Genomic DNA, 16,756 nt, shown 5'->3' with positions numbered 1-16,756 from the left:
GCCCGCACTCAGCCTCTTCCTGACACCTAGTGGGAGTAGGGCTACACGGCACAGGGATCCAGTGCCAGCTCCAGACACTCAGACACCCACCAACCACCCAGCCAGGAACAAGGCCTGGGCTGCCAAAGCCACCAAAGGGGGTGGCATCGGCCAAGGAGCACACAGCTGGGCTTCCCCAGGGCACAGCTGTTTCTGGAGAGAACTGCTGGGCGTGAAAATCAAGGTGTAATTTCTCATGGAGCCAGGTAGTAATGGCCTGGCAAAGACCCTGGGACCGTTTCAGGGCTACCCACCATCTCAGACCACTCAAGCCCTCTCTCTCTCTCTCCTACAGTTGTTCCAGCTTCCCAGGCATGGTGCAAAGCAGAGCTGGGCAGAGGAAGTTCCCTTCTTGCCCTTGGTTTTGGATGGCACATTTGGGAGGCAGAGGGAAGAGGTGAGGTGGGAGCAGCAGACAGGTAAGAGCTATCCTGGCAGGACATCTCCATACCCGAGGTTGAGGACCATCCCCTCACCATACAGGGACACCGTCTCATTTTAAAGGCCACATATCATGTCCCCCTAGATTGTCACTCATCCCCAATGCCAGCTGCCCAATGCCCGCTTGCAGCCCTCTGCCCATGGTTGCAAAGGCAGGACAGAGATAGATGCTCTCCCCAGCATTCAAGGGACAGACACCCTCCAGGGTCAACCCACAAGGGTCAGCATCTCTACCAGACCCATCTCGCTTAGCTGCAATGACCAGCAGGTGCTAGTCCTTTCTGCTTTGTTTCATCTGCTCACTTTATATTTTTCCCCTTATCACCACCTACCTTTGCTGGACTGTGTTCACAGCATCTCTTTAACTTGCCATCTGAAGAGCAGGGTGTCACCTCTCCACGCATCCCCCGATCTCCCCGGTGATGCCCATGCACATCAACAAGCAGCTAAAGGGGTAATGCCAGCAACAAAAAGAAACAACAACAACCAAAAAAAAAAAAAAGGTCTTTATTTCAATGACCAGGAAGAAAATTTAACTCAAAGAGCAAAGATACCACTACAAACCCCAAAGGCACTCCAAGCAAACCGGAGTGATTTTCACGAGTCCTTTCCCAAAGCAGCCAGGCAGATGTGCCTCTGGTCCCCGGGTCTCCCCCAGCGTGGAGATGGTGCAGACACGCTTCTTCCCCACACCCTCCCATGTCTCCCCCTTGCTGAAGGGACCCACAGTGGCCCAGGGAGCTCCCACACCTGGGGAACAGGCAACTCAGGGGGTAGATGAGGGGCTCAGGGTTGGGGGGGGGGTCACTGGTGAGCTGTGAAAAGAAAGGCACTTCCCAAACTTTAGTGGCATCCGGCCACCTGCACACACCTGCCTCAGGACTACAAGGTGTCCCTCCATCACCTACCTCTGCCCACACCCCAGTCCAACATCCGGGAGATACAGTCCCTTGGGGGAGTCATGGTGCCCCAGAGACAGCAACAAAGTGGGGGTCACCATGGCTCAAAGGTAGAGGAGCAAATCCTTGTTTGTCCTCAGCTTTGAGTTGTCCTCACCTACCCTGTGCTCACTATGGTCTCTGGGGAGCAAGCCCTCCACTCCTCCTGATTGATTGTCTCTCTGGGGAGGCACTTTGCTGGAGAGGAGAGACCAAGACCTCTCGCTCCTGGAGAGAGCAGAATAGGGAAAGGCGGTGGCCCTGGGCAAGGACCTCTCCGAAGCTGTGTCCAGAGCCTCCTGCCCCGGGCTCAACCCAGCAACACGTGCAGTAAGGAGCACTGTAGCCCCAGCCTGATTTTTCTCTCCCACACGCAGCCCACTCAACCCCCAGATGTGGTGGGGAGCCTTAGAGAAACGCAAGAATAAAATTCTGGAAGCAATGTTCATTCAATGACTAAGTGGATGTCATTCCTAAAATTCAACCCAAAGCCACTGAAATTATGGATGGGAGACAAAAATCCCAAACCTTCAGGACTTCCATGGAGGAAAGTGTGGTTTGTCCAGGGGGGGATAGTCTTCTCCCTGTGTTTAGAGACAAGCAGCAGCCAGGCACTTGCAGACAGGCACTTGCTCCCCTGCCGTGGGGCTCACAGCCTTGGTCACTGGCCTTACCCTCTCCTCGCCTCTCCAGAGGTTCAGTGCCCTCTGACTTCATTCTGTGCTCTTTTGGAGGATCCTGACCTGTTCTGGGTCCCACTGGCAAGGATCTGGCCTCAGCTCAGACCCTGCTTTTCCCCTGCAAGGAGGCAGAAAGTTCACAAAAAATACTGAACACGGGAAAATTGCACTAGTCAAGGAGCAGAAAAGTCTCACAAAACCACTTCTAGGCTTAGTTCCCTCATGCCATCGGCTCCTTCCAGCCCCCCAGGTCCAACCTGAACCCGGCCAGGCTTGGGAACAGCAGCCTTTGGGTGGGGTGGGAAAGCACCAACCCTGCCAAATTCCCCCCTGCTTCCCCCAGCAGCCAGGGAAGTGGCTGGCAGCCTCCAGCACGGCTCCAGCCTGGGGAAGCCAGCTCGGCACCACAAACATGGCAGAGCACCCAGCAGAGCGGTGGGAAGGGGACAGCCAGAGCTGGGCACATTTGGAGAGCAGCATCTCCTCGCCCTGTGGCCATGGAGGTGGTTGGGAGCAGGACCATGAGCTTCAGATTGTTTAATTTAACCTTTCTTCTTGTTCTAATCAAAATTAAGTCAAAGTCATAAGCGGAGGCAGAGCATCAGCTCCCAAGGCTGGGAGAAGCCATTGGGATTTCTCTGCCTTCTGGTGCCTAGTCTCCCAAGCCTCTAAATCTGCTGCACGGAGCAGGTCCGTGTACCAAAATCCCCCAGGTTGTCCTTCAAAGCAGAAGAACCAAAACCAACGTTCTCGGTCCTCTGCCCTGAGGAGAATCCTCCCTAGCGCTGAAGCTGCTCAGCACCAAGTGACTTTGGTTCCTGAGCCACAACCCAGCTTTCCATCCCGGTCCCCTCCCCGGTGGCACGGCACAGCCATGTCACCCAGCAGCTCCTGAAGGCAGTGTGGACGGTGTAGTGTCGCTGCAAGTGTGGCACCAGCCCCACCGAGCCAGGCAGAGGGTGCTCAGCTCATCGCCGAGGTCACTCTTGTTGTAGGGGGTGGGGTGGGGGGCATCCCAAACCACACGCAAAAATCACAAAGCAACACATCGAGAAACCCAAGGCAGGGGGGGGGTCTCCCCTAAGTGGAGGGGGGCTCAGACGTGGCCCCGGGGGCTGCGCTCGGGCAGCGGGGGCTGCTGCAGCAGGGCAGTGAGGATGCGCTGCAGCTGGGTGAGGCGGGCACGCAGCGAGGTGCTGGAGAAGAGGTTCAGCTGGTAGGACGGGTCCAGGGGCAGGATGGAGATGAGCCACCAGCACCACGTCGGGCCGTCTGCTGAAGCCTGGAGGGGAGAGAGGGAGAGACCCCTGGGTGAGGAACAGCAAGGTGAACGTGTGGCCTTGGGGTGGCATCGCTGACGGGAAACAGTTGCTCTGGTCAGGATAGCAATGCCAGCTTCGGCTAAGGTATTCTTCTGAACGGCCCTTTTGTCTGTCCAGGCTCAAAATTGCTGGATAAACTCATTTAATTTCCAGACAAGCGTTCCCCAGGGAGTCTCCAGACATTGATGTAACCAGGAAAAAGTCTATACTAAAGAGACAAAGAAATATCTTGTGTGTTTCCTTGTTTAAAGCAACGCTTTTTGTAAACACGGGCCAAATCCTCTGAGGTTGGTGTCTTTTGGGGCATTTGGGTGATCGTCACTCGAAGAGGAGAGGTGCAGGCCAGGCAGGCGCAACTGCTGGGCAGGGCTTTTGTAAACAGACTTTTCAAAAAACTGAGCCAAACTAAGAGGGAAATGCTCAATTCAGCTGAAGGAGAGTGAATCGTTGTGTAATTTTGAGCACAACGTGGATGTGACTGCTGGCCAGGACAGCCTTCGCCTGGGACAAGCCAGCAAGAGTGTATTTGTAATGATCCAGGCAGGAAACACTTCCTTAAAGGAGTGAAAAATAAATTTGGGGATTTTTTTTTTTTTCCTGTCTCCAGAATCTGAATTTTTCCGAGCAATTTAATAAGCAAATTGGATCCTACCCTCTTAGCTCCTCTCTTCTGGCCAGCTATGGCTGTCACAAAGGAACACAATGAGAAAGGGGACCACAGACTCACTGAGCTGTGGGGCTCATTTCTTTGCCTATTCCTGTTTCTTTTTCTCCCAAGTGTTTTCAAATCCAGGCAGTTTAGTTTCTCAGTTGTCATTTAGGAAAAGACTTCAGGAAAACTTTTTAAAACTCACGCTTAGTTTCCAAGAACTGTTTAAATGCATAAAGAAATGTTAAACACTTCTAAGAAATAATAAGCTCTACCGTGTCTCTTGAGGGAGAAATGCCACAACTGGTACTGGGAGTGAAAACCAGCCTGTTTTGCTCATCCTAGGTGGGGGAAGCCAAGCAGGAAAGTAGGGTAGTCAGCACAGGAGCTGCACTGCTTCCCAGGCTCTCTTGGTACCCTCTCTATCTAGAGCATCCCTTCCCTCGGGGCATTACCTGAATGTCCTCTTCCTTCTCCGGCAGTGGTCCATGCTGCATCAAAATGTGCCTGGAGGCAAGGTCTCCGTGCTCACAGAACCGCTGAGCCAAGCGGTAGGTGTTTTCGTGTAGGCACTGCAGCTCCTGCAGCTCCTCCCCGGCCACCTGCGTGGAGGGAAGAGGAATGCAGAAGGTGTCCATGGGGAAGCTCTGTCCCACCACAGCGAGGGCTTTTGTCCTCACCCTGCCCTCACCTTCTTGTCCTCCAGGTACTCGATGTCGGCAGTGTTGTAGCCGTCCCTGTGTCCCCGGCTCAGCACCCGGAACCGCCGCCTGCCGATGGTGTCCACCAAGGACCTCCCGTCTGCCAGCAGCTCGATCTGCCGGATCTCCAGCATGCAGCCGTAGTCAGCAAAACTGGAGGGAGCCAGAGAGAAAAAAGAAGGGCTGAGCTGGGATACCTGTGGTGGGAGGGCTGCTTCTCCTGAAGGCACCACCTCCAAAGGAGGAAAAGGCCCAGGAACGAGCTGGCTGGGAGGGAGCAAATGTGGAGATTCCTCCAACTCCTTTGAGTTACTGCTTGCTGCTAAAAGGACAGGGAATAGCGAGCACACTGCCTGCACTCCTTTGGATTTGCCATACATGAAAATGACAGGTCCTCATACTGCCCTGACGTCCAATAGTCCTGAAGACACCATCCCTTGCAGAGATACCCTCCCAAAGCCCAGAAACTGTTATTTATCATTTCACTTGAACAGGACTGGAGCACAAGGAGGATACGTCACGTAAATACAGGTATTTAACAGAGTACTTGGGTTAGGAGCCTGGAAACTGAGCCCAACCAAGATCTGGAGGTGCCACCAGGAACATAAGGATGGCCACGCTGTACCAAACAAAAGCTCATTTAGCCCAGTGTCCTCTCACAGCTTGTTAAAGACGGAGTGTGAGAAATTTTCAAGTGCTCGCTAAGAGGAGCAGGAGAACATGGCCAGGGAACCACGCAGCTCAGAGACGTCCTGAGCCAGAGGCTGTTCCCAGAACATCATAATTAACAGCCACTGCTGGCTCTGCTCAGCTCCAGCGCTGGCCCCATTCCTTGCCTGGCCGGTGGTGATGCTGGGAGGCAGTGAGATCCCGTTTCACTCTGCACCACCTCCCTGCTGATTTTATCTGCGGGATGCAGTGGGATAGGAAATTGCACCTGGGTCCTTCTCTCTGAACTACTCAGGATTTTAGACATCTGTTTTTGGGGCAGAGAGGGACAAATCAGCCAGGGCAGAGGGAAGCCTCTGCCAGGAGGTCCTCCTCTGGTCCAGGAGCTCACCTTTTCCCACTCTCATATATACACATGCCGAACCTCCTTGTGCCGGTCTCCTGGCACCGCCGGATCATGAGGCGGTAGCGAGGCTCGAAGACATGGAGAGGGCAGGGAATGCCTGGGAAGGACATCGTGCAGACAAAGATGGGGATGTTCTTGGTCAGGCTGAGGGACAGGAAGAGAGACACTATGAAACATCTCTGAGCAAATCCCTTCCCAAGGCCTCCGCATCACCTCCTCCCCCAAACCAGATGTGTCCTTTATCCCAAGAAGTGATGCTCCGGGGCAGAGCAACACCAAAGTTTCCGCTTTGCTCACCAAGAGCCCAAGGACAGACTCTGCTCACAAAACAGCTCCTTGCAGAGATGCCCCCTCATCCCCAGCTGCCCCATGGGGCATATCAACACCCACCCAGCACTGCTGTAACATGGTCCTAGAGGTGGGACAGACATCACTTGAGCAGAACCAAGCCAGAGCAATGGTATGTGGCCTGAACAGCCCCCTCAGAGCCCCTCTCAGCCCCCGTGCACACACACACACAGAAGCAGGTCCACACTTACTTAGAGAGCTCTGCCATCTCAGCCTGGTGCAGCTCCCGGCGCTCAGCCAGCTGTGCGGGGAAGGTGGCCAGCATGATGTCCTGCAGCAGCACGGTGGGGCTGTAGCTTCCAGCCTTCAGGTACTAAAAGAAATTAGACCCAGAAATAGGTTGGAAAAGACCGGGGAGGTGGGGGGAGGGGCCCTGAGGCCTTGCCGGGCTCTGAATCATGGTCACTTTTTTTACTGGAGCTGAGGGTAATTTTAGATCAGAGAAAGTCGGGGATGAAATCTATCGGGGGGTGTCGAGCCATCTAGCAGGATGGGATGTCAGCTCCACCGAGACCTCCGGACGCGGCTCAGACTCAGGGCCCGTCCAAGGCAGCGTCCTGTCTCTGACAGTGATGCAGTCCTTGTATGACAACCTAATTTCCCTGACGGTTTCACCCGAATCCCTTTTCATTAAAGATTAAATCAAATCTCCAGGCTAGCAGGTTTTCCATCCATTTCCATTTTTAAAAGTAATTAGCATTCGCTTTTTTCTATCTCTCTCTCTCCCTACCTCTCAGTCCTGTTTACAATCTCACTAAATCACTGTGGCATCTTGTGGAAATGAATCTCTTGGTCTTAATTATCAACTGTCTGGTCATTCCCACATGAGTGGGCCTGACACCGCCGTGCGAGGGAGCTGCTGAAGTAAGAGCATCACACTGTCCCACCCCAGCTCTGGGCATGCTCCATCCCATGGGACACATGCCCTCACCTCTCTCAGGCTCTGTTTGCAGAGGGGACAGTTTGGCCGGTGGTCCAGGCAGCGTTCGAGGCACTCCTTGCAGAAGGTGTGCCCACACGGTGTTGTCACTGGCTCAAAGAACATCCTGGAAAGAGACCAAAGTTAATGGACTGCAGAGAGCAACAAGGGGTAAGGAGCACTGGTAAGCCCAGCAGAAAGACTTCACAGAGCCTCTGTTCACAGGGCTGGGTGCCTTCAAAGCCATCGTTTCCCAGGCCTGGCTCAGCACCCCGCTTTGGAAACCCCAGCTGGTCTCAGCCCCATGGTGCTGGGGTCCCACAAAGTGCTCAGGACCTTGCAGAGGTCCAGGCTGGTGCTGCAAGGGTCAAGCAGATCAGGGTCCGCTTTGGAAACCCCAGCTGGTCTCAGCCCTGTGGTGCTTGGGTTCCACAAAGCTCTCAGGAACTTGCAAGAGGTCTAGGCTGGTGCTGCAAGGGTTGAGCAGGTCAGGGCGGGCAAAGCCATGGGTGCAGCTTCTGGCTATCCCCAACCTTGTACCTGCACCTTCCTTGAATCACCTCGCTGAGAGCAAGAGCTTTCGCTTCCAGCAGGTAGAAGACATTTCCCATGTCCTTTCCTACCATTTCAAAGGAAGTCTGCTGCCTTCACCAGCGTTCTGGACTGAAGACAGTGATGCTGAAGGGATACAATGCTACAGAAAGCTATTTCACTGTGTCTTCCAAGCCCTGGTAGCCCATGGCTATGAAACTCACCTTCACTAAAGCTGCATTTGATGCTGAAGGGATACAATGCTACAGAAAGCTATTTCACTGTGTCTTCCAAGCCCTGGTAGCCCATGGCTACGGAACTCACCTTCACTAACGCTGCGTTGGCTAAGCTTTGCTCGTAACTCCTGTTAATTAGGCATAAAGGTTCCTAACTGGACTATTCCTTTAATTAGAAGTCTGGGCTCAGACTGTTGGACTTGCACAATGATGTAAGAAGAAAACTGTCCCAGGCCTGAGCACTGCTCCTCGACCCTGGGGGATGCCCACAGACCCCATCAGTACACACATGGCATCCCTCGGTCCTGGCAGGGCTGTGGTTCCCCAGACACTGCAGTGGTGTGTGGTCCAAAAGGCAGCAATGGGAAAGGGCCTCCTCCTCCCCTGCTCCAAGAGCAGAGCCAGCAATGAGCACTTGGGTTGCTCACAGGGAGCTCCAGGACCAGAAATGAAATGAAGCTCTCAGGAAAGCCCTGCTCAGCACTGAGCCCTGGCTCCTCCTAAACATTATGTCTCCCCACTCTCAGAAGAGACCTAAATTCACCTAATTCAGATCTTGATCTCTCTCTCCCATGTGTCCTTCCCCTGTTTCATGCCCAGATCTGGACAAAGCCACCGCACAGGAGACCTTGACCATCTTGCATGTCTGGCAGTGCAACATCCAGCCTTCTGCCAGAAGCTGGTTGCACAACTGCTCAAGGTCCTGGGACACGCCAGAAATAACAGCCTGGTTTCAGCATGCCCTGTGGCAGCATCCAGCCCTGAGCCAGCCCTAATCCAGCCCTGAGCCAGTAGAGGGACACAGGCTCTGCCCTGTCCCCTTTTCCACCTCCAGCAGGCACAGAGCTCAGAAATGCTCCCCTCTGGGTTGGCAACATCCCCATCAGGGATGGTATTTACCCGGGACAACACCTTCCTGTTCCAGCCTGCAGTTAAATAGGGCAAACATCACTTTCAGTCTTTGACCCTGCTGAACATCCCCCACCTCCACACCGGTGTCCCAAGCGATACAGACCTAACAATCCGAGTTCTTACAGCCTGGCAGGGCAAAGCGTGCCCCTGCCTTCCCCTCTTATCTCTTTATCTCTACTGAAACCTGCCTCTCAGCAGGACTGGGGACTGAGTTGGCTATTAAGATGTGAAGAAAGATCCACGCTAGGAAAGAAAACTCAGCAGGTGCTAATTCTTCATCCTAAAAGCTCTCCCGCCGGAGAACTCACCGTATGCAGAGGGAGCACTCCAAGTCAGACACACTCAGCAGCTCCCCGAGGCACGGCTGGGTACACTTTGCTGCTGCTGTTTCCTCTTCGTTATCTAGTGGCAAAAGAGAAGGGAAGAGATGACAAGCCCCCATTTCAATACTGAAAATTAATCTTTGCTCTCTGACCTTGTTCGGAGGTGTAAGTAGTTAACTGTTACACAAAGTGCTTTGAAAGTTAAAAACAAAACTGCTAAGAAATGCCACATAAACCCCTCTATTAACCCATTCATGTTTATCCATGGCTTTTACATCAGTGGGTCTCATGGGAGAGGATGGCAATATGCCCCTACCTCCTCCTGCAGGCAGGGAAACGGAGGCACTGGGAGATGAAATTACCTAAGAAGCTCCCAGATGGAGGCCTCTGGACACCGGCCATGAAGCATCATCACTGCTTTATGCAAACCCACGTTCATGGAGGCCATCTGACTGCATGCTGTTGACAAGCTAATGCCAATGGAGATGCCACTTCCCTCAACATGTGACACACTGAGTGCATCGCAAAGGAATTTAATTCTGATCTAAAACCCATGGGAACCAAAGGAAGCTTTTCCCTGGCTCCACACAGGCTCCACAGGGAACAAGGGATGTCTGGCTTTAGCAAGAACCTTTCACCAATGAGACCAAAAGGTTTGGTGTACGTTCACCTGCTCAACACAGGAAAATCAGATCCTCCTCACCTATATGAGAAGCAGCAAATGTGCTGGCCAGAGCTGTCCCATGGGGTGCCCCCGGGACATCAGCTCGCTGAGCTGGCACACACACACACCAGCACTGAGCTTTCAGTGCCAAAAGAGATTTTAAACAAGTATTTAGCATCAGATGAGATCCTGGTACCTTTATGACACTCACCTACCAACTGACGGTCCTGCCTCTCTGATGAAGTCTCCAGTTCCCGCTGTCGTCCCGGCTGGGAAAGGGTGGTGGTCCCCTGGCCGTGCTCAGACCCAGCATCCCCTCTGCCATCCACCAGCTCTCCCTCCTGGTCCTAGACACAGCAAAGACGAAGTTGAGCCCAAAACCTTTCCTCCTTTTGAATATACCGTCCCATCCATCCCACTGAGCCCAATGGCATCAGGAGCTTTCCTAGTGTGTTGTTGCACATTAACATCTGTCATCTGAGGGACAGCAGGAGAGCGTGGCCTTCAGACATCCCTGCTCATCTCCTGGTTAAAACATGAGTTTAGTCTGTGTAGATGTACCACCTGGCATTTGGGTGTGTCTGAGCACATTTTTTCTGATTTTCCCTCCTCAACAAACCTCCCAAATTCCTCTATAGAACGCAAAGAGCAAAAGATGAGCTTTCCTTAAGAGCTGCTAAAGGTCTGAACTGTTCTCAAATGTGGGGTTCGCATGAAAAAAACCACCACATTAAAGCTGACTGGTTTTGTGGGTTTTTTTCTGAATGTAATGTGACTTGAGTGTTTTAAACACAATGAGTCTAAAATCTTACCAAAAGTATTCCAGAATAAAACTAGGAGAGGAATGGAGACAGAAAGAGCCTCCTCTCCTTCCCCAGCGCCCACAGCATCAGCTCTGATGGTGTCTTTGCTCTCCCACCCTCTGCTACCTGCAGCTTCTCATCCCAGCACACAACCACGTGCAGGTGGCTATGGTCCTGCACAACTTCCTGTTACCACACCTCCATTCCCATCATTGGAAAACCCCAATTTGGGATGTCCCAAAGGAACATTAAGTCCCATCACAGCCTCAGATGGTTGCAGGCTCTCTTACCTGAGCTTGAGGGGAGGAGGATGGGAGCGTAGGGCTCCCTCCATCCACCTGGGGACCAGTCGAGCCTTGGTGAGCATCACCTGGGTGGACAGCAGCTGTGCGTGGCCGAGGAGCATCCTCTTGCATGAGGATCTGCAAGGAGAAAGCGGGGCTCAGGGGGTGCTGGGAGAAGGAAGCAGGGATGTGGGTGGGCTCCCAGGCTCCCTCTTGCCCCAAAGCAGCCTCCTGCTCACCACAGGGCACATCATGGTTACTTGTTCCAGCTCTGGCTGAGCTCTCCATCAAACAAATGCCTTAGCATTGCAGAAGGAAGGAAGCAGCATGAGGCAGCAAACAAAAAGGTCTATTTTAAGGGCTAGGACCCATGTTCTCCGTCACCCAGAAAACATAGGGAGCGAGCTGTGCAGGGTACAAGGTCATTCCTTATTCCCCTGCCCTTTCCCTCCTGAAGAGCAAGTGTCTTCTCATGGCATGAAGTCCCCATGCCAGGGACACTGCTGGAGGCCCTATCTGTGATGGTACTTTGCTACATGGGTGAGTGCTGGCCTGAAATCACCTGTGGAAAAGATACTGGCTCTCCAGTAATAGCTTTCAGCTGGCTACTTTGCCTTGGGTGACTACGCCTCCAAGCCCACCTTGTGCCTTGTCAGCATCTAAACACTAAAAAAGCTGAGATTCAGAGATATGGACTGAGGAAGGGGAGTTTTCCCCATGGGTGAGCCTGCATCAGCATGAAGGGAAGGCTCTTGGACCAGGACTTGACTTTCCTTCATCCCAGTGCTGGTCAGAGCAGCACAACCATGTTGAAGACAGATACAAGTTCTTCAGAGGACAAGGGCATCGTGTGGATGCTACCACGGTATGGCCCACGCACCTTCTCCATCTCTCTCCGAGCAGGGTGGAAATGGGGACTGAGCGTCAGGCAGTGTTCCCATGCCAGCAGGGCTTCAGCTCTCTGTCCCATCTCCAGAAGCACCTTCCCTTTCCTGAAGAAGGCCTGCAGAGCAGAAAAACCTGTGGTGACTGCAGAGACAGTGACCAGCTGAGCAGATGCCCCTTCAGCTCCCATGCGAGCCCTGAGGGAATCTCCCTCCAGCCTCCTGCCTGCTCCCACCTCAGGCCACAGCTCCACCATGTCAGATGTCTGACAGGTCCACCCACATCCAGGTACCCATAAAACAGGACTCCCCCAAAATGCAGACGTTGCAAAAGCCAAGCAACAAAACCCTACAGAGACTTAGAGTAGGAGTCAAGGGCTTCTGCCTCTGAAGCCACGGAACTATTGCCACGAATGCTTCATAAATCAGAAAGTGAGCTCCCAGGGCTGATTCCTCCAAGGGCAGCTCAGCCTCTGGCCAACCCTTCCCTGAGCCCCCAGATGTGATCCTGTGCACCAGCACGGCGACATGCCCCCACCACCTGCACACAAGCAAGGAGGGACGTGGTGCTGGACCCGTCCTGTTAGTGCAACGCAGCACAAGCAGCCCATATTTGCAACTTAATGGGTTTGGCAAATGTATTTCTGAGTAGGATTTCTCCTCCAACGGCTAGGAGAATTCTGCAAAGGGAGAAACTGCTCCTATACAGTAAGATTTGGCTCCAGCCACAGCTGGTTGATGGGGCCTCCCATCCACTCACCTCATGCTCTCCAGGCTCAGCCCTGCACACAGCGTCCAGGTCCTCCAGCGCCTGTGGATGCTGTCCCAGTGCCACCAACACCTCTGCCCGGCACAGCCGCAGGGAGCTGGCATCTGGGGCTGGAAAGAGAAATGTCGTCACTCGTGTGATGAGTCTGTCCATGGTGGGGCAGCAGGGCTGGATGAGGCCAGGGAGACACCACCATGGTGGGACAGAGCACCGCTGCCGCTCTGAGCACAGCCAGCCACTGCCCTCCTCCTTAGCAGGAGTCACTGCCCTCATAAGCACCAGCAAGGGAATTATTTTGCCTAAATATCTACTTTTAAACTCTTTGAGGCGTTCTCCTTCATTTTTCCCCCATCTCCTTCGAACACCCTCAGCTAAGGGGGCCACCCACTGCCTTGAGGATCAGCCACGCTGGGATCCAGGCTCTCGTTCATCTTTTGGGGATGCAGCAAAAAGGCTGTACCATAAACATACTAACAACAGAGGCTGTTGCCACAGGATGTGGTGTGATTCACCCAGCAGAGTCACAATAACATGTTACCAAACAAGCCTGCAGCTGCAGAGACCTGTGATCCCAAAGCACCGGGGAGCCTCCCGGACCCACCTGGCTGCTGCCACTCTCCAGGGGCAGAGGGAAAACCGAGGGGGTGCAAGGATCTGCTCCCATCACATCACTCAGGGTTTCCAAGTAGGAGAAAAGGCTGACGTTTCCCAAAAAGGAGGTAGAGAACTGAGCATCCAGTTCTTCATCAGTGAGATGTCCCCGATGGGATCTCAGTGGTGGTGGTGGGGCACAGCTCCCACAGGTGCTGCTGGCCATGATGCCCTAAGTGTCACACTGCTGGGCACCCCACACGCTTCCACCTGCTCCTAAATAACAGGCAGTGAGACCCTCTACTCTCCTGCCTTAGAAAAAACCCCTAAAGACCTCCCTTCCTACCAGCACCACCAGCAAGGGAAGCAGGGTGGGAGATGTCGGGGAGTATGAGCAAGCAGCACCCCGAAAGCCCACACAGTGCGGCTCATGGAGTAACCAGGTGTGGTTGTGTTTGTGGGTTTGATCTGTGGAGGATTCCCAGACCCACCCCGTTATATCACAGCTTGCTGTGAAGGCGATCTACATCCATCGCGCTGCTGGCTCTCCAGTGGGCAACGGGTCCCTGCACCCAGCTCTGTGTCATGGAACCACACCACCACCAGCAGGACACTGGCTCTGAGGCCAGACCTGCATCATGAATTCGACACCATTTGCAGCCCCTGGTGCTGCATTTACCATGGCAAAGGGGGACTGGCAGCACCACTAAAGGCCCAGCAGCTCCTACTGGGGCGAGCTGGGTCCAGGGGGGTGGGCAGCAGCCAAACAGCGATCGTTGAGAGACATCACTGATGATGATGCCTCCTGCACTCCCAACCCCGGCAGCTTTTCCTCCTGCCCCGATTCAAACCCGGCGCTGATGCAGCTCTGCCAGGGAGCTGCAGGTCTGGACTAGCAGCCCTGTGACAGCAGGGTGCAGGAAGCTGGTGTCTGCCCGCACCCCTGCCTGCCTCCACCGTCACCATGCCCAGGCGCCCACCATGGAGCAGGAAGCTCTGCCATGGCCATCGCCTCCCTTTGTCCCCATGCCCAGGGCAGAGCACAGGCAGACTTTGCTCTCTGCCTGGGGCTCAAGGTGCCACCACAACCCAGGGAGCAGCAGCCACTCCTGCACCACGATACCCTGGCCATGCTGAGCTGTGCAGCAGAGCAACACCTGATCCCTCAGTGTTTATCTTCATTTATAATGTTAGCTGGGATCTTATGGCTCAAGTAAAGAAACATAGAAACCTGGCTGCTCAGCACCCTGTCCCATGAGCACGCATCCAGTGACGAAGCATTCCAGCCCCTAAGGACAGGTAGAGCTGAACACACGGGTACAAAGTCTAGAGGCTTATTTTCCGTGTGGGCAAAAACGCATTCGAACATTTGCATAACCCAGCAATAAACCGACCAATTTGGTGAAAACAAGACATGTAAAACGGGGCTAGGAATCCTGTGTTTCTCTTCTGCTGCAGCTATTTTTGATCTATGATATCATTAGACATTAGGGACGTAAGCCAGCTGGCGGCCCCAGCAGCTGATGAGTGACTGATAGTGCTCCCCAGCCTCCTGGCTCCAGGCATGTTGGGAGGCCTCCTGTGTTACGCGTTACAGTGCATTTTTTTGTTCACTTTGAAAAAACAGAAGATAAAAAGTTGACAATTTATATTCTCCCAAGTGAAGAGCATGCTCTGCAGGGTGTGGAGCGGGGCACTGCCACCTGGCCCATCCTGCGATGCTGAGCCACAAAAAAATACAACCCCATTCTCGTGGGTTGAACATTTATCAGTCTTTTTGTATGAAAGCAAAGGGGAGCCTGTAAGAAGTTGCGCAGCCTGAAAGCGGTCTGCAGGCTGCAGGAGTTGTAAAACACATCCCAAAAGCACCACCCACGTGGCTGAGCGTGAGCAGCACCAGCAAGCACGGGTTTACAGGAGCTGGGGCTGGGATTGCCGTTTCCTTGGTGCCCTGAGCCAGACTCCCCCCGTCCTTCAGGGAATGGGGCACACAGGGAAGACCGAGGACAAAGCTTGCAACTTTTCCTCTTTACACTCACTCAGGCTTTTTAAAAAAGAGATAAATAATCGCACACCCCGCTCAGACAAAGCCTAGCAATAAGGCAGGCAGTACTAGAGAGCCGTGCACGTGCGTTTGTGTTGAAGAATGGATGCCTCGGGAGGTTGCATAAAGGGACCTGCTTTCTGCTGCCAACACCAGGATCGGCCAAGCCTGCTCAGCCCTTCAGTTCCAAGCAAACCCTGAACCTCTGGCACTTGTCTCACAGCGGGCGATGAATAAGTGTCTGCGCCGCGGGAGGAGAGCTGACTGCTGTCATAGAAACGCCAGTGGAGAAAGGACCTTCTGCCTCCATCGCCCCAACCCCCTGCTCCAGACGTCTTGTATAACCCTTTTTATTTAAGCATTACTTTCCAAGAAATCCACTTACAGCCACACATTAAAGCAGATCAACCCTCCCTGGGCCCGATCCTGACCCTGCAGGCAAATGTCTCGCCAGAGACAGCTTCAGAAGGGGGTCGGGGGGAAAGCTGGAGGGGGGGGGGGGGCTGCCCTGCACCATGGGGCTGGTACAGGAGCTCAGCCAAGGCTGTGTCCTTGCCAGCCTCTGGGGGTGAGGACGCGTCTGTCCCGGACTGGAAAAGGCCCAGCCACTTTACATAATGGCCACCCCCCCCCAGGCAGAGCTCTTCCTCTGACCCTGAAATACTGCCGGGTGGCAAGATGCAAGGAGCTGTTTGCTGCTCTTTCCTCTCTGGCCACTTCCTAACACCAGAAGCATGTGGACCCCGGGATCAGCAGCGGGGCTTATCCAGCCACCAGCCCCTTCCCATCACTGCGAGACACTTGCAGACACAGGAGAAATGCCCAGCAGCTGGATCCCCACTCCCCATCTCCACCAGCCCTGTTTTTCCAACACTCCCAGCTTCCCGGGTCTCCCAGCTCTGGACCATACAAGCTCAGAGGACACTGCGATGCTGGGACAAAGTGACCCACCTTGGTCCCCTCCTGCTCCAGAGGCACAGCTGGAGCATCCCCACCTCGGCTGTAGGGCTGACCCTTGGCACCCAGCATCCGCAACCCCCAACCCGCCCCCCCCCCAAGGGCCCGGTGGTGCTTACCCAGCTCGACCCCCTTCTGAACCATCCTCAGTGCTTCCCGGGTGTCCCCACGGGTGAGACGGTCCCGGACGCGGGTCACCAGCCAGGCCAGCCGGCTCTCCCGCTCCACGCATTTCTCCAGGAGGCCGCAGAGCACCACGTTGCACCTCGCCGCCCCGACGCCCAGCAGCTTCAGCCTCTCCTGGCACAGGGGGCAGCGGGCGGGCACGGCCGCCCCCCCCAGGCACGATTTGCAGAACGAATGACCGCACGACACGGTCACCGGCTCCCAGAGGAGGAGGAGGCAGGAGGGGCAGCGCAGCATGTCCAAATCCCCCCAACCGGGGCCGAGGGGCTGCCGGAAGGGGCTCCCCCCCCGGGGTGGGGAGGACGGGCTGGGGGGGCCGCGGCTCATGGCAGCGGTTGCAGCCGAGCTGCCCCTAGGGCCGGCGGTGCCCGCACACCGGCGGGACCCCGCGCATCGCCCCGCTCCGCTCCGCACGCCTCAGCACATCCATCCTCCCCCGCCGCTCCGGGAACGGCGCGCC

General features: G+C 54.6%; 1 protein-coding gene across 1 annotated transcript; it reads right to left on the bottom strand.

Annotated features, from left to right (window-relative positions):
* Positions 1-983: 983 nt before the first annotated feature.
* LOC106891262 (LON peptidase N-terminal domain and RING finger protein 1-like) lies at positions 984-16,733 on the bottom strand. The gene is made up of 12 exons (XM_014947704.1): positions 16,230-16,733; positions 12,510-12,628; positions 11,746-11,868; positions 10,872-11,003; positions 9,990-10,125; positions 9,100-9,193; positions 7,125-7,239; positions 6,385-6,506; positions 5,831-5,989; positions 4,761-4,923; positions 4,525-4,671; positions 984-3,380 (listed from the first exon to the last, which is right to left on the bottom strand). Exons 1-12 carry the CDS (start codon positions 16,621-16,623, stop codon positions 3,195-3,197), a joined length of 1,890 nt encoding a protein of 629 aa, XP_014803190.1. The 5' UTR covers positions 16,624-16,733; the 3' UTR covers positions 984-3,194.
* Positions 16,734-16,756: the final 23 nt, after the last annotated feature.

This window comes from Calidris pugnax, unplaced genomic scaffold (genome assembly GCF_001431845.1).
Source record: "Calidris pugnax isolate Ruff unplaced genomic scaffold, ASM143184v1 scaffold27, whole genome shotgun sequence".
Classification (NCBI taxonomy): domain Eukaryota; kingdom Metazoa; phylum Chordata; class Aves; order Charadriiformes; family Scolopacidae; genus Calidris; species Calidris pugnax.
The sequence above is the reverse complement of the archived record's forward strand: the minus strand, read 5'-3'. Positions and strand labels throughout refer to the sequence as shown.